The 22,471-nt window shown below is 44.1% G+C and overlaps 1 protein-coding gene across 1 annotated transcript in view; it reads right to left on the reverse strand.

The window, feature by feature from the left end:
* Positions 1 to 17,040: 17,040 nt before the first annotated feature.
* LOC135552430 (ephrin-A3-like) overlaps positions 17,041 to 22,471 on the reverse strand; it is a 100,554-nt gene continuing 95,123 nt past the window's right edge. The window contains exons 4-5 of the mRNA XM_064984030.1: positions 22,027 to 22,101; positions 17,041 to 19,719 (exon numbers count right to left, since the gene is read on the reverse strand). Coding sequence (XP_064840102.1) covers positions 19,601 to 19,719; positions 22,027 to 22,101 — 194 coding nt within the window. The 3' untranslated portion in view covers positions 17,041 to 19,600. The remainder of the gene's footprint in view (positions 19,720 to 22,026; positions 22,102 to 22,471) is intronic.

A 22,471-nucleotide genomic window follows, 5' to 3' on the forward strand; every position in this document is an offset into this window, starting at 1 on the left:
CTGGTCCGGGAACAATGGAGGAGCATAGCCAAACTGACACTCGTGCGGGGACATACCAGTGGAGGAGGAGCGCAAGGTGTTGTGCGCGTATTCGGCCCAAACAATAAAGGATGACCATGTGGACGGGTTGTCACGAGTCATACATCGGAGGGTGGTTTCCAGCTCTTGATTCATCCTCTCTGTTTGGCCGTTGGACTCCGGATGGTACCCTGAAGATAGACTGGCAGAAGCCCCCATGAGTTGGCAGAAGGCCTTCCAAAACCTTGAGGCGAACTGGGGACCTCTGTCAGAAACCACATCTTGAGGAATGCCGAAGACTCGGAACACATGATTAATTACCAACTCAGCCGTTTCCTTGGCAGAAGGTAACTTAGTCAGAGGGACGAACCTGGCCGCCTTTGAAAACCTGTCGATTATGACTAGGATAGTAGTATTGCCATGGGATGGAGGAAGTCCAGTAATAAAGTCCAATGAGATATGGGACCAGGGTCTGTGGGGAACAGGTAAAGGGTGAAGGAGTCCTTGAGGGCGGAGGTGAGAAGATTTGCCCTGGCAGCACACGGGGCAGGCATTGACGAAAGTGGCAACGTCTTCTCTTATGGTAGGCCACCAGAACTTACGCTGGATGAACTCCAAGGTGCGACCTACGCCCGGATGACAGGTGAGGCGAGAGGAGTGCCCCCACAGAAGGACCTGAGTCCTCACTGCCTTGGGGACAAACAACCGATTGGCAGGGCCTCCTTTAGGGTCCGGTTCGCTAGCTTGAGCACGTCTCACGGTATCCTCAACTTGCCACGAGATCGGAGCCACAATCTTAGCAGCAGGAAGGACAGGCATGTCCGTGTCATCTCGAATGGCAGGAGCGTAGACTCGGGACAGGGCATCCGGTTTGAGATTCTTCGACCCGGGCCGATAGGTGAGGATAAACTGGAATCGATTGAAGAAAAGAGACCATCTAGCTTGTCTAGAGTTCAATCGCTTCGCCTGCTGGATATACTCCAGATTTTTGTGGTCCGTAAGCACTTGAAACGGGTGAGAAGCCCCCTCGAGCCAGTGTCTCCATTCCTTCAATGCCATCTTAACCGCTAGGAGTTCACGATCCCCACATCGTAGTTCCTCTCAGTCGGGGTAAGCCGGTGTGAGAAGAAAGCGCACGGATGAAGCTTCTTGTCTTCACCCCTCTGAGACAGGACAGCTCCAACACCAACCTCTGATGCGTCTACCTCCACCACAAATGGTTCATCCGTAGTCGGTAGTATCAGGATGGGAGCAGAGAGGACGCGCTGCTTGAGTCCTTGGAAGGCCGTCTCAGCTTCTCTTCCCCACAAAAACCTTGCATTGCCACCTTTGGTTAAAGCTGAGAGAGGAGCTGCCACCAAACTGAAGTTCTTGATGAACTTGCGGTAAAAGTTTGTGAAGCCCAGGAAACGCTGAACATCCTTAACGGATTTGGGGGTGGGCCAATCCGCTACCGCCCCTACCTTCCTAGGATCCATTTGGACTCGACCGGGTTCCACTACAAATCCCAGGAATTGTACTCGGGATGAATGGAATTCACATTTTTCCGGCTTAACGTACAGATGGCTGTCCAGGAGGCGTTTGAGTACTTGTCTGACATGCTTAGTGTGTTCTTGAAGGGAGCTCGAAAAGATGAGGATGTCATCCAAGTAAACGAACACAAATATGTTAAGCATATCCCTAAGCACATCGTTTATGAGCGCTTGGAACACCGCTGGGGCGTTGGTCAGGCCGAAGGGCATCACCAAGTATTCATAGTGACCAGTAGGCGTGTTGAAAGCGGTCTTCCACTCGTCACCAGGTCTGATCCGCACAAGATGGTATGCGTTCCGCAGGTCAAGCTTAGTGAAAACAACTGCTTCCTGGAGCAGCCTGAAGGCTGTGGCCATAAGGGGTAGCGGGTAACGGTTACGGACGGTTATGTCATTGAGTCCCCGGTAGTCGATGCAAGGACGTAATCCACCATCTTTCTTGGCCACAAAGAAAAACCCTGCTCCCGCCGGGGAGGTTGATGGACGCATGAGGCCTGCTTCCAGAGAGTCCTTGATGTAGGTATCCATAGCAGCTCGTTCGGGTGGAGATAGGGAAAAGATCCGACCCCTGGGGGGGCAAGTGCCCGGAAACAGGTCGATGGGGCAATCGTAAGATCTATGGGGTGGTAGCATGGTGGCCCTCTGTTTGCTAAACACCAGTTTGAGGTCATGGTAACACTCGGGAACTCGGGTCAGGTCGATGGATTCTAAAGACTCGGGAGTAGAACTCGGGAATTCTGGAAAATACAAGTAGCTTGGCACGTAGGACCCCACTGCTTGATAGTGCCCACAGACCAGTCGATGTGAGGGTTATGGCTGTGAAGCCAGGGGTATCCAAGGACGAGAGGGAACTCGGAACAGGAGATCAAATGAAAGTTCATCAATTCCTGGTGTTGTGAAACTGAAAGTCTCAAGGAGGTAGTGACATGAGTGACAAGTCCAGATCCCAAAGGGCTTCCATCCAATGTAGTAACCCTCATGGGGTCACTTAGAGGTTCAGAGGGAACGCCATTCTCCTTCGCCCAGACACCATCCATGAAGTTACCTGCGGCTCCAGAGTCTACCAAGGCTTGAAGGTGAAGCTTGTGGTTGTCCCAGGAGAGGGTGACTGGAATGAGCAGACGGGAGTTGGACGGATGGGAGGAGGTTATGTTTCCCGTTACAGTTCCCCCCGGTCTGTACGTGACAGAGCGTTTCCCTGGAGCCCGGGACACGTGGAACGGAAATGGCCCGGTTTGCCGCAATATACACAGCGTCGCTCCCTCATCCGGCGGTCTCTCTCAGCCTGGGAGATGCGTCCAATCTGCATGGGTTCCGGTGGAGCCAGCGATGATAAAGGTGGGGACTCGGAGCTGGGACTGATAGGGGCTAGAGGTCTACGGTTGAGTTCTCTCTCTCTCAGACGCTGGTCAATGCGTGAGGCCAACTTGATCAGGGACTCGAGATTGTCCGGTGGTTCCCGAGTGGCCAGTTCATCTTGGATAGTGTCGGAAAGGCCTTTCAGAAAGCACACCGTGAGCGCCTCGTTGTTCCAGCCACTCGCTGCTGCCACCGTGCGGAACTGGATGGCATAGTCCGTCACGCTGCGCCAACCTTGATGGAGAGTCAGGAGCTGTTTGGCTGAGTCAGAACCACTGCTTGGGCCTTGAAACACTCGTTTGAATTCCTCAGCAAAGGCAGAGTAGCTGGCACAGCAGGAACTATGGGCATCCCACACAGCAGTAGCCCAGGCCAGGGCTTTTTCCGACAGCAGGGTGATGATATTTGCGATCTTAGACCGGTCGGTGGGAAACGACGAGGGTTGCAGCTCAAAGGAGAGAGAACATTGAGTGAGAAAGCCTTTACAAGCACTTGGATCACCTGAGAACCGTTGGGGAGGTGGAAGACGAGGTTCAGCCAGGGGGTTAACTGCCATGGGTACGTGAACCTGAGGTACTGGGACGGAAACTGTTGCCGGGGTAAGTCGATCAGATATTTGCTTAATGGAAGTCAGCATCTCCGACAGAAGATGAGAATGTCTAGCCATTAAGGCCTCTTGCTGAACCAGGGCGGCTTCGTGGCGTTGGACAGTCTCCTGGTGGTGGGACAGCGTGGCAAAAAGGTCCTGGGAACTGGCTGCCTCTGGGTTCATTTTTGGCTCTGTGTTTCTGTCAGGACCCGGTTTTGAACCTGGGTCTCCGGAGTGAGAAACAGTCACTTAACCAACTGAGCCACGAATAGACAGCAGAACCCAGAAGATGAGGCAGACACAGCAGTACTTAAGACGGTGTATTTAATAAAGAAAAAATCCTAAAATGCAAAAAATGGCAAATCCAAAAGGTGGTAGGAAAAACACAAAAAGACCTCAAAAGAAACTCACCAAAAAATAAACAAAAACAAAAAACAGACTACCACAAGAACTTCACCCGGAATCGACAAGAGCACACAGAACACTAGGGCAGGGTGCTAACATACAAACACAGAGCACAGAACTGAGGGAAACAAAGGGTTTAAATACAATCAGGGAAACGAGACACAGGTGCAAATAATAATGGGGATCAAGGGAAAAACATAGGGACAAAAAGCACAATGGGGACATCTACTGACCAAAACCCGGAACAACCCTGGCCAAATCCTGACATAATGCAACCGCTATGCAATAATCTGAGACGGAGCTCAGAACATTAGCCAAATTAGCAGAAACCAGAAAATACATGATAAATGTTTCTTTACCTTTGATGAACGTCATCAGAATGCAGTCCTAGGAATCCCAGATCCACAATAAATGCTTGATTTGTTCGAAAATGTCCGTTATTTCTGTCCAATTAGTTACTTTGGTTAGCATGTTCACTATAACGTGACGAAATGTCCAAAAGTTCTGTAACAGTCAGTAGAAACATGTCAAACGATGTGCTGAATCAATCTTTAGAATGTTGTTTACATATATCTTGAATAACATTCCAACCGGAGAATTAGAATGATTTCAGATGACCGGTGGAATGGAGGTCCTTCCCCTGTGAACGCGCATAGTGAAAGCATGGTCAACTCGTGGCAGTGGTGAGACTATTTCCTGTCTCATTCGACCCCCCTTCACATTAGAGTCATCAGACAAAGTTCTATTGACTGTTGACATCTAGTGGAAGGCACAGGAAGTGAAAACTCATCCATATCTCGCTGTAATTTCAATGACAGCTTGGTTGAAAATCTGCCACCCCCAGAAAAAATCCAAACAGGAAGTGGAATTTCTCAGGTTTTTGCCTGCAATATGAGTTATGTTACTCACAGACATAATTCAAACAGTTTTAGAAACTTCAGAGTGTTTTCTATCCAATACTAATAATAATATGCATATATTAGCAACTTAGACTGAGGAGCTGGCCGTTTACAATGGGCACCTTTTCATCCAAGCTACTCAATACTGCCCCTGAAGCCATAAAAAGTTAAGACATTGTCAGCTATATGATGTGGTCATTATTTGAACTGGCATTATTTGAACTTAACGTCTTGAACCTCTGGGGGCAGTATTTAATTTTTGGATGAAAAACGTTCCCGTTTTAAACAAAATATTTTGTCACGAAAAGATGCTCGACTATGCATATAACTGACAGCTTTGGAAAGAAAACACTCTGACATTTCCAAAACTGCAAAGATATTATCTGTGAGTGCCACAGAACTAATGCTACAGGCGACAGGTGAAACCAAGATGAAGTTTCATACAGGAAGTGCCCCAGATTTTGAATGCTCTGTGTTCCAATGTCTCCTTATATGGCTGTGAATGCGCCAGGAATGAGCCTACACTTTCTGACGTTTCCCCAAGGTGTCTGCAGCAACTAAAACGTATTTGTAGGCATATCATTGGAAGATTGACCATGAGAGACTACATTTACCAGGTGTCCGCTTGGTCACGTCGAAATTATTGCACAATCTCCAGCTGCATTTTTTCCATTTGGTTCAGAGGAGAAAGGCAACTGCCACGAATGATTTATCATCGAATAGATATGTGAAAATCACCGTGAGGATTGGTTCTAAACAACGTTTGCCATGTTTCTGTCGATATTATGGAGTTAATTTGAAAAAAGTTTGGCGTTGTAATGACTGATTTTTTCTTTTTTTTCTTAGCCAAACATGATGAACAAAACGGAGCGATTTCTCCTACACAAATAATCTTTTTGGAAAAACTGAACATTTGCTATCTAACTGAGAGTCTCCTCATTGAAAACATCCGAAGTTCTTCAAAGGTAAATTATATTATTTGAATGCTTTTCTTGTTTTTGTGAAAATGTTGCCTGCTGAATGCTAGGCTTAATTCTATGCTAGCTATCAATACTCTTACACAAATGGTTGTGTAGCGATGGTTGAAAATCATATTTTGAAAATCTGACATGACAGTGTTGTTAACAAAAGGCTAAGCTTGTGAGCCAATATATTTATTTCATTTCATTTGCGATTTTCATGAATGGTTAACGTTGCGTTATGCTAATGAGCTTGAGGCTATGATTACGCTCCCGGATACGGGATTACTTGACGCTAGAGGTTAATGGGGAGATGAACCTGGGAGGAGATATTAGATGGAGCAGGACCCTGGACACAGCCGGGGGGAGTATTGCCTTCCTAAGGAGGAGTTAGAAAGCGGAACGGCGATACTCGAGGAAAAATACCGGAGAATAGAGGAACTGCGATGATATGAAGGTACACGGCTAGCACGGAAACCCGAGAGGCAGCCGGGGGTGGCACACAAGGAGATTGGCTGAGTCAGGTAGGAGACCTGAGCCAACTCCTTGTGCTTACCGTGGAGAGCATGTTACTGGTCAGGCACCGTGTTATGCGGTGCGCTATTCTAGCCTGGTGCGCTCTATTCCAGCTCCCCGCATTTGCCGGGCTAGAATGGGTATCCAGCCAGGACGTATTGAGCCAGCTCTATGTTCTGGATGCTTTTCTTGTTTTTGTGAAAATGTTGCCTGCTGAATGCTAGGCTTAATGCTATGCTAGCTATCAATACTCTTACACAAATGGTTGTGTAGCGATGGTTGAAAATCATATTTTGAAAATCTGACATGACAGTGTTGTTAACAAAAGGCTAAGCTTGTGAGCCAATATATTTATTTCATTTCATTTGCGATTTTCATGAATGGTTAACGTTGCGTTATGCTAATGAGCTTGAGGCTATGATTACGCTCCCGGATACGGGATTACTTGACGCTAGAGGTTAATGGGGAGATGAACCTGGGAGGAGATAATAGATGGAGTAGGACCCTGGACACAGCCGGGGGGAGTATTGCCTTCCTAAGGAGGAGTTAGAAAGCGGAACGGCGATACTCGAGGAAAAATACCGGAGAATAGAGGAACTGCGATGATATGAAGGTACACGGCTAGCACGGAAACCCGAGAGGCAGCCGGGGGTGGCACACAAGGAGATTGGCTGAGTCAGGTAGGAGACCTGAGCCAACTCCTTGTGCTTACCGTGGAGAGCATGTTACTGGTCAGGCACCGTGTTATGCGGTGCGCTATTCTAGCCTGGTGCGCTCTATTCCAGCTCCCCGCATTTGCCGGGCTAGAATGGGTATCCAGCCAGGACGTATTGAGCCAGCTCTATGTTCTGGATCTCCAATGTGTCTCCACGGTCCAGTGTATTCTGTGCCTCCTCTCCGCACTCGCCCTGAGGTGCGTGTGACCAGCCCAGTACCACCAGTGCCAACACCACGTACCAGGCTTCCTGTGCACCACCAAAGCCCAGCACGCCCTGTTCCTCCTCCCCGCACTCGCCCCGAGGTGCGTGTCACCGGCCCGGTACCACCAGTACCGGCACCAGTCACCAGGCCTACAGTGCGCCTCCAGGGTCTAGTACGCCCTGTTCCTCCACCTCGCACTCGCCCTGAGGTGCGTGTCCCCAGCCCGGTACCACCAGTGCCGGCACCACGCACCAGGTCTATAGTGCACCTCGGCAGTCCAGTACGCCCTGTTCCTGCTCCTCGCACTCGCCCTGAGGTGCGTGTCCCCAGCCCGATACCACCAGTGCCGGCACCACGCACCAGGCCTATAGTGCGTGTCGACAGTCCAGTACACCCTGTTCCTGCTCCTCGCACTCGCCCTGAGGTGCGTGTCCCCAGCCCAGTACCACCAGTTCTGGCACCACGCACCAGGTCCAGTGCGCCTCCAGGGTTCAGTACGCCCTGTTCCTCCTCCCCGCACTCGCCCTGAGGTGCGTGTCACCAGCCCGGTACCACCAGTTCCGGCACCACGCACCAGGTCTCCAGTGTGCCTCCAGGGTCCAGTATGCCCTGTTCCTCTTCCCCGCACTCACCCTGAGACGCGTGTCACCGGCCCGGTACCACCAGTACCGGCACCACGCACCAGGCCTATAGTGCGCCTTGGCAGTCCAGAGCATCCGACGACAGTACCCAGTCCAGAGCGTCCGGCGACAGTACCCAGTGCAGAGTGTCCGGCGACAGTACCCAGACCAGAGTGTCTGGCGACAGTTCACAGACCGGATCCTCCAACGGCGGGCCACAGTCCGAAACCTCCAGCGACGTTCTCCAATTCGTGGTCTCCGGCGACGTTCCCCAGTCCGGGGTCTCCAGCAACGATCCCCAGTCCGGGGTCTCCAGCAACGGTCCCCAGTCCGGGGTCTCCAGCGACGGTCCCCAGTCCAGAACATCCGGTGATGATCCACACAGCGAGGGTCCCCAGCCCGGGGCCTACGGCAAGGACTCAGTGTAAAGAAGGGGGGCGGCATCCAGAACCAGAGGCGCCCTACTGTCACGCCCTGACCTTAGTTATCTTTGTTTTCTTTATTTTGGTTAGGTCAGGGTGGTTTTTGTATTGTCTAGGAGTTTTTGTATGTCTAGGGGTTGGTGTATATCTAGGTCTATGTCTATGGTTGCCTAGATTGGTTCCCAATCAGAGGCAGCTGTTTATCGTTGTCTCTGATTGGGGACCATATTTAGGTAGCCATATTCCTTGGGTATTTTGTGGGTTATTGTCTGTGTAGTTGCCTGTCAGTACTCGTGTCTCATAGCTTCATGTTCGTTTTGTTGTTTTGTATAGTTTGTTCAGTGTTTATTCTTCATTAAAAGAAGTATGTATTCTTATCACGCTGCGCTCTGGTCTCCTCATTATGACGAACGTGACAGATTCATGTAGGGTAGTAACATTATGAGTTGATATTATGGTTAATTGTTTAGCTAGCTAGTCAGCTATATGACATGGTCATTATTTGAACTGGCTAGCCAGCTAACTTAACTAACAAGCTAGAAATGAACCAAAACATTGTTTACAAAGTTGCTTTCAGTTGCCTGGATTACAAGATTGACATTTACTAAATTCATTTTCATTTTGGTGTTAAAATCCACCAGTTATGCTATTTTGGACCACCATGTTTTTGTGTTTATACTTATTCATAAGGACAGCAACAAGTTTGATATCAGACATCAAAACAATGTTAATGATGTCACTGCGACAACTGTCTACAGACATGTCTACATAGTATATACCAGCCTTAAGTCTTGAAACCTTTGGTTGTTTAGTACACTACCATACTCACTCTGTTTAGCACATGGCCTCACATGTGAATCCTTAAAGAGATGGGTGGGGCTAAGGCTTAAGAGGGTGTGAAAGATTCTGAATGGGTGTAGACAAAGAATAGCTCTCCAGGAGGTGTACCAAAACATTCAGGGGCCATATTCTCAAAAGCGGGGTTACAAGTTTATCAACTTTCAAAGCAGAAGTACTTACTTTTTACATTTTCTGGTTCTGAGTCTACTTTTATCCAATGTAAAAAACACAATTACTAATTTTGCTATACGAGCGAATCGAGCTGGTCGGTCACATATCACATAAGCATTCTAGGCCTAGGCCTATTTGGTTAGCCTTCCTCTGAATATTTTGCAACTTATTCCTGTTATAAAAAAATCTATTTGAGTGGTTGCCAAATAAACAACAGGCCTACCTACAGCTGGAACCAGTCTTTCATCCAACCATCCACATTTTGAAGCGAGATTGTTCATTGATGTCATACTTACAAGTTCTCAGTGGAACTAGAGTTGGCATCTGTTTCATTGTCAGGACCAGACGGCACAGGTTGTCTGGGGAATTCTACCTGGCACCCACGTAGGCTAGGCTACAGATGGTTTATCACACAGTAAATGACTCAGAAAATGATAAATGTGTCCAAATCACCTAAAGGTCATCTCGCTTTACAAATGGAATATCTTCCTTACTGCATTGTTCTACGAAATTGGTGGCTTTTTGACAAGCCAATTTGAAAAAATATTTTTTAACAAACTCAGATAATAGTTAAAGGCACAGTCAACTTAGTGTATGTAAACTTCTGACCCACTGGAATTGTGATACAGTGAATTACAAGTGAAATAATCTGTCTGTAAACAATTGTTGGAAAAATTACCTGTGTCATGCACAAAGTAGATGTCCTAACCAACTTCCCAAAACTATAGTTTGTTAACAAGAAACTTGTGGTGTAGTTGAACAGCGAGTTTTAATGACTCCAACCTAAGTGTATGTACACTTCCAACTTAGATAACGATGTCCCCTGATATTGACCCTTTTCGCCCAGTGTGAGGACATGGCTTGGGATGCCATCTGGTCCGGCAGCCTTGCAAGTGTTAACACTCTAAATGACTTACTCACATTGGCCACAGAGAACAAGAGCACACAGTCCTCATGAGCGGGGGGCTGTGGCTCGACGTTGTTTTCCTCAAAGCAGGATAAGAAGGTGTTTAGCGTATATGGGAGCGAGGGGTCAGTGTCCGTGATGTGGCTGGCTTTCCCTTAAGAATGCCACATATGGCTCGTGTCTGAGCCGTTGAATTCCAACTCCACTTTGTCCTTGTACTATCGTTTTGCCTCTTTGATTGCTTTACAGAGGTCATAACTGGTCTGTTTCAAAAACAATCTGGAAGCATAGATTCTGATTGGTTAGACCTACTGTGTTACCGCCATCTTAGATATTCTCTATTTTCTGCAGATTTGTCACTGGTTTTGCCATCAATGGTGTTACTGTTCCTGCTGGTTTTAATTGAATATTCTAAAGATTTGTCGTTGGTGTTACTGGACACGGGTGTTTTTTTTAAGGGGTTGGATCAGGTAAATATTGCGGAAAGAATATTGGTTCCATCAATGTAATTGTCTGCATCATTTCCAATCCCCCATATATTTTTGGGGTAAATATATATATCCATACACACATGCATACATATACACATATATACATACACATACCTATATAGACATACTGTAAATACCTCTATTAGTATTCTATTAGTATTCCCCTCAAACCCTACAACCAATCCTCCAATTGGAGTAAACTAATAAACACTTCAGGGTTTACCTTCAATTTATACACATTTTACATTCAGTCTATTTCACAATAGTTTTTAAAGTTTTTTTTTAGTCCTTTCTCTATTTCTGATGTCTATCCAGTTTGATTTGATTGATTCTATTTGTAACTGTGCTATTTCACAAAAGTTCTGATCATATATACATTTTACAGACCCCGTATGTTCTACATGTTTTATCTTGCTATTAGTCCCACTGGACACTGGTGTTACTGTCAAAAAAAACATTTGTACTAATAAAGAATATTTCATAATATCATCATTCACCTTTTCTGTCTTTGATTATATATGCAAATTAAATAGTCAAGTTACATTATGGAAAGTCTGAATTGTCATGAAAATATAGCTAACCCCAGTGTCAAATAGGCAACAATATTTTTTTTGTTTAAAATGTAGCACAAATATCAAAATACATCAAGCTGTCAAATATTATCTACATTGTCATTATGGGTTTAGAAGCTTCTGTTAGGCTAAGTGACATCATTTGAGTCAATTGGAGGTGTACCTGTGGATGTATTTCAAGGCCTACTTTCAACAGCAGTGCCTCTTTGCTTGACATCATGGGAAAATCAAAATAAATCAGCATTTGCTGCAGGAGTGATTGGTGCACTTCACAAAATAGATGGCATCATGAGAAAGGAACATTATGTAGATATGTTGAAGCAACATCTAAAGACATCAGTCAGGAAGTTAAAGCTTGGTCGCAAATGAGTCTTCCAAATGGACTACTTCCAAAGTTGTGGCAAAATAGCTTAATGACAACAAAGTCAAGGTATTGGAGTTGCCATTACAAAGCCCTGACCTCAATCCTATAGAAGATTTGTGGGCAGAACTGAAAAAGCGTGTGAGAGCAAGGAGTCCTACAAACCTGACTCAGTTACACCAGCTCTGTCAGGAGAAATGGGCCAAAATTCACCCAACTTATTGTGGGAAGCTTGTGGAAGGCAACGTGAAATGTATGAGTTATAAACAATTCAAAGGCAATGCTACCAAATACTAATTGAGTGTATGTAAGCTTCTGACCCACTGGGAATGTGATGAAAGAAATACAAGCTGAAATAAATAATTCTCTCTACTATTATTCTGACATTTCACATTCTTAAAATAAAGTGGTGATCCTAACTGGCCTAAGACAGGGAATTGTGAAAAACTGAATTTAAATGTATTTGGCTAAGGTGTATGTACATTTACGACTTCAACTGTATTTCTAGATATCTGACATTTTATTAAATATAAGGAGTAGACATGCTCCAGATAAGCATGTCCTTCATTTCATATACGGAGCTAGGATATTCTCCATAATGGGACAGTTTCTACATGCATCCAATCCGGACTTCAGAAATCTCCCTGCTATTGTGTGAGTCCAGGGAGATACACTACATGTCCAAAAGTATGTGGACACCAAAAGTCTGTGGACACACATCTCATTCAAAAATCATGGACATTAACATGGAGTTGGTCCCCCCTTTGCCGCTATAACAGCCTTCACTCTTCTTGGAAGGCTTTCCACTAGATGTTAGAACATTGCTGCGTGCACTTGCTTCCATTCAGCCACAAAAGCATTCGTATGGTCGGGCACTGATGTTGGGCGATTAAGCTTGGCTCACAGAAGGCGTTCCAATTCATCGCAAAGGTGTTTGATGGGGTTGAGGTCAGTGCTCTGTGCAGTCCAGTCAAGTTCTTCTACACCAATCTCAAATCTCAATCAAATACTGTCTTTACCACACACCATATTCCGGACTCAGACATTGCTCGTTCTGATATTTCGTCCTTTTTTTCCCTTTTTTTTCCGGATTATGTGCATGTTGTTTTGTATTGTTTTCTAGGTATTATTACTGTATGGTTGGAGCTAGAACCACAAGCATTTAGCTGCACCTGCATAACATCTGCCAATATGTGTAAGCAACCAATTCACTTTTATTTTGATTTGATTAAATGGTAAATAAATCACTTAATCATGTGATTTGATCAATTATTTTTTCAAAAAAATAATTCTCCCCTTACAACTATATAACACTAGTGAGACATCTTAAGGCTTCACATGAAATGACCAAATTAATCATAAAATTGTTAACATATGAAAACAGGGTTCAGACTCACCACATGCTTTTCAAAACCGCCCACCTGCAATGAACCTTTGACCCAGTAAGAGGTTGGCAAGGATGTTGCATATTTTTGAAATGGTGTTTTTTATAACCAGTGACATGAAATCCCTGTAAATGATTTATAATATTTAGTTGAAATTTTAATTTAAGTAATCCACTTAATAACAACAGTATAATACTTTCCTATGTATGGGAGAAAAAAATACATTTGGTTTAACTCAAAATATGTCACTTAACCACGACTCCTGACCCGAGGGAATAGCTATTTTCATGGTACTGACCATTTTCTACGATATATATAAAAATTGTTTGCAAAATAGCTGTCTTATATATCTTTTAAAGTGTTTTTCCTCGTAGTTAAGGCGGGGAACAGGAAAGCCACCATGTTCTTAGAATGACCCAATGAAGAAATTGTTAAATACTTTTTGGAAAAAAGGAGAACGATTCAGGAGGATGTCAATGTATTAAATTATAGATCCCTTCGTAGGCTACTGGTGGAGTTTTTTGACTTCCTTTTGAAAATCAAACTAAGATTAAGCATAATTTCCAAACATTCTCCAGGGATGCTAATGTCAAGCAAGAGCTTCTATGACAATGAAGGTGGCACACACAAGCAATCATGTCACTCACCCCGCCATACCACACCTGCCAAAATTAGGTATTTATTCTTAAAGTGATGACTTATCTTATAATCAGTTTAGTCCAAATAGCTTCATCCTACTCATAACCCCAAAAAACTGATATAAATCATAAAAATGTAAGTATTAAATGAATGTACAAGTCTGAAGGAGACTGACTAGGACCTAATACATGCATTGAGCCAAGATGACAACTATATACACTGAGTATACCCCCCCCCCCCCCCTCCCCCCCTTTGTCCTCAGAACAGCCTAAACTTGTCAGGGCGTAGACTCTACAATGTGTCAGAAGCGTTACACAGGGATGCTGGCCCATTTTGACTCCAATGCTTCCCACAGTTGTGCCACAGTCCCACAGTTGTGCCTGGAGAGCCTTTGAGGGGTGGACCATTTTTGATACACACGGGAAACTGTTCAATGTGAAAAAACCCAGCAGCATTGCAGTCTTTGACACAAACTGGTGCGCCTGGCACTTACTACCATACCCCTTTCAAAGGCACTTACATATTTTTTTCTTACCCATTCACCCTCTGAACGACACACAATGCACAATCCATGTCGCAATTGTTTCAAGACTTAAATATTCGTCTTTAAGCTGTCTCCTCCCCTTCATCGACTCTGATTGGTGGATGTAACAAGTGACATAAATAAAGGATCATAGCTTTCACTGGATTCCCGTAAATGAAACCCATGAATGTCAGATATAAATCAGGAACTTCATGTCAGATTTGAATATGTTTAATTGCAATGAGACTCCAGTGTATGCTTCTCTGAACCTCTTTAACCTCCAGCTAATGGGAGTGAAAGTGAGAAGGAGAGAGAGAGAGAGAGTAAGCCAAAATCAGAATTCTCCCCTTTTCTCCTGCTTGTAATTTTTGGTATGATGATTAAAACAGTGTTTTCCAGTCCTGGTGCTTGGGACCCAAAGGGATGCAATTTGGTCACACTTGATTTGGACAGTCGGGAAAGTAATTCTGTGGATAGATGCTTCAGGGTTAGGGTAATTTATCTAAATGTTTTATTTATTGAACCAGGCAAGTCAGTTAAGAACCAATTCTTATTTACAATGACTGCCTACACCAGCCAAACCCGGACAACGCTGGGCCAATTGTGCGCCACACTATGGGACTCCCAATCACGGCCGGTTGTGATACAGCTAGGATTTGAAACAGGGTAGCTGTAGTGACTCCTCTAGCACTGAGATGCAGTGCCTCGGGAGACCAGGTTTAGAAAAAGGCGTCAGCTGGCGCCTGTTTGCATACTCCCTTAAAATACCTTTGATTGATTAACAAGAAAATGCCTCAATAGTACTGTTTGTCCATCTTGAGATGCCTCAAAATAGTTAATTGATCTAAGATAACTCCGTAATAAGTGTTTATGTTTTTGTAGAGGAGATCTTAGTCGTGCAATTTTACTCGTGCAAAATCTAACTAAGATGTTTGGTACGGTATTTCTCAAGTGAAAAAATGTGCATGAAAACGATTTGTCTCTAGTTGAATGACAACAAATACTTTCTTAAAGGAGTAATTTTTTTGTCACAAACAGACGAAGAGGGTTAAGGTTAAGGGTAAGGATGGGGGTTAAGGTTAGGGTTAGTAGATAGTTGGTTGAAATGTTACTGTTATAGTCTATAGATAGTCTGTAGAACATCTACAGATGGACTATGCAAATAAAGTGTGACCTGATTTTTTTTAGTTGCTCTAGCACTAACTAACACACCTGATTTAACTAATACGCTCATCATTGAGCCTGAATCAGGTGTATTGCAGTACAGTAGTGATAGGGCAAAAACAGAAATGTCTACATTTTGATTCCCCAGTTCCAGGATTGGGAAACACTGACATAAAACATGAAAGAGAGATCTAATCTGCCCCCTTTACTCTCTGACGTGATGGATATTACTGCATCTGAAAGATGTGTCAATCCCTTTTGTCGACTTCTCTCTGGTTTGCGTACAAAGATTAGAGAGAAACTGATAAGGGCACATGGAGCGAGGGACAGAGTGGTGGAGGGACAGAGAGAGCGAGAGACTGAGGGAGATTGATGTGTGGAGACATGAATAGCTTGCAGGTGTTTGGTGGAGAGCAGAACGAGCGAATGGGGAGAGAGATAGAGAGATGGAGCAGTAGGTTGTTTTTCCCCACGCTGTCATTATGATTTATGGGTGCTGGGTTTGAGCCCTCAAGTAGATATATCACTGTATATGTGATGAAGGTGATCATGTTGAAGCTGAAAGGGTAAGTAACAAAAGATGATGGTGGTGCATGTCTGTATGCAGTACGGCTGCAGGATCTGAGAAAAAAAATTGAATAATAAATCCATTAGGTTCTAATCTATGGATTTCACCTAACTGGGAATAGAGATATGCAGCTGATGGTCACAGATATCTTTAAAAAAAATAAGGGGCATGGATCAGAAAACCAGTCAGTATCTGGTGTGACCACCATTTGCCTCATAGAGTTGATCAGGCTGTTGATTATTGATTGTTTCCTGTGGAACGTTGTCCCATTCCTCTTCAATGGCTGTGTGAAGTTGCTGGATATTGCCTGGAACTGGAACCTGCCATCGATAAAATGCAATTGTGTTTGTTGTAGCTTATGCCTGCCCATACCATAACTCCACCGCAACCATGGGGCAAACCGCTCGTCCACACAATGCCATACACGTGGCCTGTAAGGCCGGTTCTCTAAAATGACGTGGGAGGCGGCTTATGGTAGAGAAATTAACATTATTTTCTCTGGAAACAGCTCTGGTGAACATTCCTGCAGTCAGCATGCCAATTGCACGCTCCCTCAAAAATGTAGACATCTGTGGCATTGTGTTGTGTTACAAAACGGCACGTTTTAGAGTGGTCACCAACACAAGGTGCACCTATGTAATGATCATGCTGTTTAATCAGCTTCTTGATATGCCATACCTATCAGGTGGATGGATTATCTTGGCAAATGATAAAATGCTCACTAACAGGTTTGTAAACAGATTTGTGCACATCATTTGTGAGAAATAAGCTTTTTGTGCTTATGGAACATTTCTGGGATCTTTTACTTCAGCTCATGAAACATGGGACCAACACTTTACATGTTGTGTTTATATTTTTGCTCAGTGTATATGAAGAAGTTGCACGTCAATTTCGCAATAATAAAAAATAAATAAATAATTGTGCAGCCCTAATATGTAGGATACTTTAAATTAGTATAATATAGTGTGAGGGACAGGGGGAGCAAGATCTTAACAGGAACAGACAAGGACCAAACAGAAAGGGAAGGTGAACATATAAATGCAAACTGAAAGAGAAAGTGAAGGGCAAGGGTAGGTGCCGGTGTGATAGAAGAAGAGCAAAGAAGGATAATAAATATAAGTGGAGAACATTCTTATACAGAATGTTCCTGACGAAACAACGTAGCAACTGAACAAATTCATTTAGGATATACATGTATGAAGACTTTTGCTAAAAGTAAGATTTTTATTGTCATTATTTTAACAATCATCATTCTTTGTTCAGTTGACATGTTTTTTTTATTCTATTCTTGTCAAAGGTAAACACAATTCTTGTTGTCTCCAACATTAGTAAATGCTTTTTTAAAATCCTAACATAAACTAACATTACTGAAGCACACACTCACTCTCACTTTCTCTCTCTCTCTCTCTCTCTCTCTCTCTCTCTCTCTCTCTCTCTCTCTCTCTCTCTCTCTCTCTCATACACGCTTGCATATTCAGATCCTACAAACAAGTCCTTCAACGAATACCAAAAGTCTAAAATGCACACATACTCAAAAGCGCGGACAATCACACTCCTAATACATACATAACTCACACAAAAGTGCAAGGATATGCATTTTCTCTCTCTCTCTCTCTCTCTCTCTCTCTCTCTCTAGCACACGCACACACACACACACACACACACACACACACACACACACACACACACACACACACACACACACACACACACACACACACACACACACACATGCACACACACACACACATACATTCTGTCCCTACCTGTATGCATATAAAGTCACATTACAATGCACTATCCTCATTTCTTGTGTCAAAATGTTTAACTTCAGCACTTAAGGGGTGATGTCTTTTATCCGGTACCACCTGTACCGTGCTGTTGCCATACATTTTACGGTTAAATGTGATGCTTTTTAACAAGTGAGAAGAAGAGTTTTACATCTCTCCTCAATAGTCTTAACCGGCACATATCCATGTACTGGACTTAACAGAAGCAAATGCTTTAGCAAAACAAAATTAGAGTTTGGCACAGTAGCTTAATGAAAAAAATACTTGAAAATGTACATAAATAAACAAGCAAATCAATAAGTAACGTGCTTAAAAAATGAAAATGTTAATAAACCATACAGCATTGTCATCGATAATGCAATCCTGATATTGTCTGACTTTATAGTATAAAACAGTACATCAGAGGACTGCTGTCTGTTTGCACATTCACACATGTTTACAAAATGGCGGCTAAAGTAATCTGTGACACAAATCACAGTCAGGCACCTGTGGCACTCTGGCGACTGTATTGGGTCGTTACCACGGTGGCTGGGATTGAAATAATGACCAGCCCTGATTCAGGAACCTTTAAAAGTGATGAGATTTTTTTATTTTATAAATCTGGTCTGGATTTATAGGGAATTTGTTGTTGTGAAATGTTTCATATTGTAATTTGTGGCATTAGAAACCACTCTGTTGACTATTGATAAAATGTTGGTACCTGGAACCCATTCAAAGTGTTGGGTAAATGGGTAAATGTATATAGCAAAAACACAGATGTGTGCTTCTGGAAAAGCTCTAAAAGCAAAGTCTCAGATCTAGGACAGATCTAGGACCAGTTCTTGGAGGGCACCGTCTATTTTGGCCTTTGGACCTTTCTATGCACCACAAAGCCAAGGCCAGAGAATATCTGGAGGAGATGGATAACGGTACTCGAAAGCCTTATAGAGATTTTCTCAAAATATTTCCAGTCAACACCACCAATGACAGTAAAAGATGGGTTAACATCCGGTAGAATGGCAGCAGTATAGAGAAATGGCTGCAAGTATATGGCATAGCACAGAACAGCGAATCTCGGGCAGAGTCCAGCATGTTCCACAGTACTGCAGCACAGCCAAGTCCAGCTGAGTCCAGTCCTCAAAGCCCATTGGAGGCCTACAGTCCCCAGTCTATTGGTCATGCTCAGTGGAGCCCAGTCCATCCTACTCCACAGAGCTCAAAGGTTCTCCATATTGGGACTAGCTGAAGGCAATGTCATGTGAGTTCCTTAGCAGATGGATAGGCAGCCATACTCCTGTATGGTTGTGTACATCCCATTACAAATCCCACTGCACATGTCCTACTTTAACTGCATATGTGTAGCCAGAGGCAGCCTAGGTATGATGGAAGTATCATGTCTATAAGTCTGAATGCAATTTTCTCCTATTGGTCCTTGTGGTGGCATACCAAATGCATGAAATGCGGTGGCACATATGCACATAGTGTATGTCTGACAACGCATGAACCCGAAGACATCATGTCGCACAAACTGTGTACCAACGGTGATTAGAGGTGAGTTGAGATAGACTTGAAAAAGGGAAAGGAAAGTGAAAGGGGATACCTAGTCAGTTGCACAACTGAATTGTGTCTTCGCATTTAACCCCAACCCTGACTCAGAGAGGTGCAGGGGGCTGCCTTAATCTATGTCATCGGTACCTGGGGAGCAGTTGTTTTAGGGGATTAACTGCCTTGCTCAAGGGCAAAACGACAGATTTTAAAGGCCTCTCCTTAAGTGAGTACGATCCGAGAGTAAGTACTGTTTTTTATGGTTGTGTCGAATTGATTGTAATTCTGGATTTTTTTTTGGTTGAATTATGTGTCATTTCCTTGGTTTACTCCCACTTTCTAATTGAACCCAGGGTTAGTGAATACAGAGCCCTTCAGGCCAAGCGGTCCAGGTATCCATGTGATGTCACTCGGGGAGACAGTTGTTAGGACACCAGAAGGGCGGAGATGAGCAATGTTGCCACGGTGAGCAGAAGGCGATCGCGTGATGGGCTGCTGCCACTGACGCTCTTCTCCAGTTTGGGAATTTCAGGGTTAAATTCATCTGGGTGGGGGGGGGGGAGAGAGAGAGAGAGAGAGAGAGAGAGAGAGAGAGAGAGAGAGAGAGAGCGAGACCATCAAAATTACACATTAACTCAATCAATCTACAGCCGATTTTGTGCAATGCATACAAATAATACAGAGAACAAACAGAGCAATTTAATACAAATCACCAATTATCATCAGCGCTGCTACCTATGATGCCCTATTCCCTCTTGGGAGGAGGTATAAACACACTTTGTTGTTTATTTTCTAAGTGTATGAATCTTTTTATTCTACCGATTTAGCTTCATCTAGCAGGATTTGCAATTAAATGAAATTGCTATAGAACAAACCTAGTGATTAGGCAGAAGCGTACATTCGCTGGAGGGTAAGAGAAAGAGAGAGAACAGGGAAAAATACATCTCATTCTCAATGTAAGCCTGGGATGTCAGAAGAATCCTGAGCCTCCCTATAGGCCCCTATGGGGACAGACAGTGAAGAGTTAACATGATTAGAGAAACACATACAAGGTGTGACACTGATACAGCGAGAATCCGATTATAGACACAGAAGAATGACACTTGGCACCTGTCTCATTCCACTTTTTGTGGAAATGTCTGGAATTTTGTTTTCGTTGACTCAAGAGAAGGAACAGCATCCAACTCGACTGGTTTGACTGTGCTTCTGCCACGTCAAAGCCATTCATCGAAACATGTCTGTCGGCTAAGACGCTGACACATAGCCCTGACATCCACACCAGTGACAAGTCATATGGTAAAGTGATAGGGCCTGAGTGCCTGTGGTAAACAGACTGTTCCAGCTGAAAGGTAGATTTACCCTTAGAGTTAGATAGAGATAGGATATAACCCCTTTTAGCATGGACATTGCCATTGAGGGCTTCCACCATTTTAAAGTAGTCAACTGGGTGGGGATTCTTATGGGTGTGGAGCAATCAGCCAATGATCAGAGCATTGTCTTCTTCTTCAAATTGGATGGCCTATGGTTACTAAATGGCTTTAAGCCTTTTCACCGCCATCTAGTGGCCACAATAAATGAATGGCACAAAAGATTTGATTCAGGTCTCTAAGCACTGCAGGTGGAGGTAAATCACCAATATTAGCTTTATGCTGTTTTCAAACACAAAAGAAAATAACATTGACTACTTTACCATAGAGATAGCCTCAATGGCGCTGCCCATGCTGTCACAGATGCAAAAATTGTACAAATACAAGGATGAGTCCTTTATCTAACTCTATGAGATTAGTTGACAAGGTATTTATCAGTATGTTATCTCAGTACGGGAGGGGCGTTGAGTGAGTTTGTACCATAGAATAGTGTTCCTGGTTGTGTAAGGTAGTGCTAGCTAAACTGGAGCTGTTACAGTAGGTGTTCTCAGGGTTGTAAACTGGAGCACTGCTCTAGGGTGTCCTTTGACTCACATACAGGTAAATGGAGACCCATCCAATAGGAAACATACTGTAAATATGACAGAAGAGGAAGTAAAAACACCAATCAGAATAGAGAGATGGTGGGGTAAAGCTAATCCAAGGCCAAGACAGGTACAGTGGGTGAGCAAGTGGGCGGTCTGTGTGGCTCGCAAGGCCTTCAGGGTTACGCAAGTGTTTATGGGTCATGAGTCATGACTGCTACTGTGTCCTCTTTCTGTTGATGTCACTAATGCACAAAGTACAGAAGGATGGATTAGGATTCCCCAAGGCATTCTGGATTGTTTGGACTATGTGCGTTTACTTTCATTTTTTTTCTCCCTAAGCTCGGTCATGAGTTACGATGCTCTGTGGAGCCATCCAGGCACCATTGAGCCTTTCTCTCAGACTAGTCTTATAGCTCAGGGGCTCTTCCCCCCCTGTGCCCTGGTTTGAGTGTCCATCTCATGCGGGTCACACTCTTTTAGCCCCGTCTCGTCTGGCCACAAGCTCCCAGAAGCAGTCAAAGCTAAATGGTTCTCAGCAAGAAAGGCTTTTGTGAGAGAGAGAGGGAGAGAGGGAGAGGAAGAGAGGGAGAGGGAGAGAGGGAGAGAGAGAGAGAGAGAGAGAGAGAGAGGAGAGAGAGAGAGAGAGAGAGAGAGAGAGAGAGAGAGGACAAGGGTGTTTATATAACCACTCAATTGCACCATCGACTCATTCACCTTCACCTCCAAGTCTTTGGTAAACAGGAATCTTCCATTCATTAGAAGACCTAGGATACAATTGATGAAGGTCAACTGTGTGTGTGCGTATGTGTGTGTTTGAGAGAGAAAGAGTGACAGAGAGAAAGAAAGAGAATGTGAGATGCAGAAAGAGATCGAGAGAGCATCAGGGAGAGTACTCACCGATGTTGTGTATTTTGATATTGGGCCTGAATGTGTAGTCAGGAGGGGTCTGACTGGAATCATCATCGTGGGAGACTTAGAGAGAGGAACACAAATACACAATGTCATTAAAATGCCCACACTACTTATTTTACACACTAACTGAGCGGCCACTGCACTGTTAGTGCATCCCAAATGGTACCCTTTTCCCTACATAGTGCACTACATTAGGCCAGGTCTCAAATGGCACCATATTCCCTATATTGCCCGTCAAATGGCACCCTATTCCTTATACATTGCACTACTTAAATAGTGCTATATACTGCACTCTATGGTCCCTGGTCAAAAGTATTGCACTACAAAGGGAATATGGTGCCATTCTGGACGCACATTGTGTGAATGCCAGGACACTCCAGTCCAGTACATGAAGATATCCTATGAGGTGAAGCTATCGGGCAGAAGATGG

Source organism: Oncorhynchus masou, chromosome 13 (assembly GCF_036934945.1).
Source record: "Oncorhynchus masou masou isolate Uvic2021 chromosome 13, UVic_Omas_1.1, whole genome shotgun sequence".
Classification (NCBI taxonomy): domain Eukaryota; kingdom Metazoa; phylum Chordata; class Actinopteri; order Salmoniformes; family Salmonidae; genus Oncorhynchus; species Oncorhynchus masou.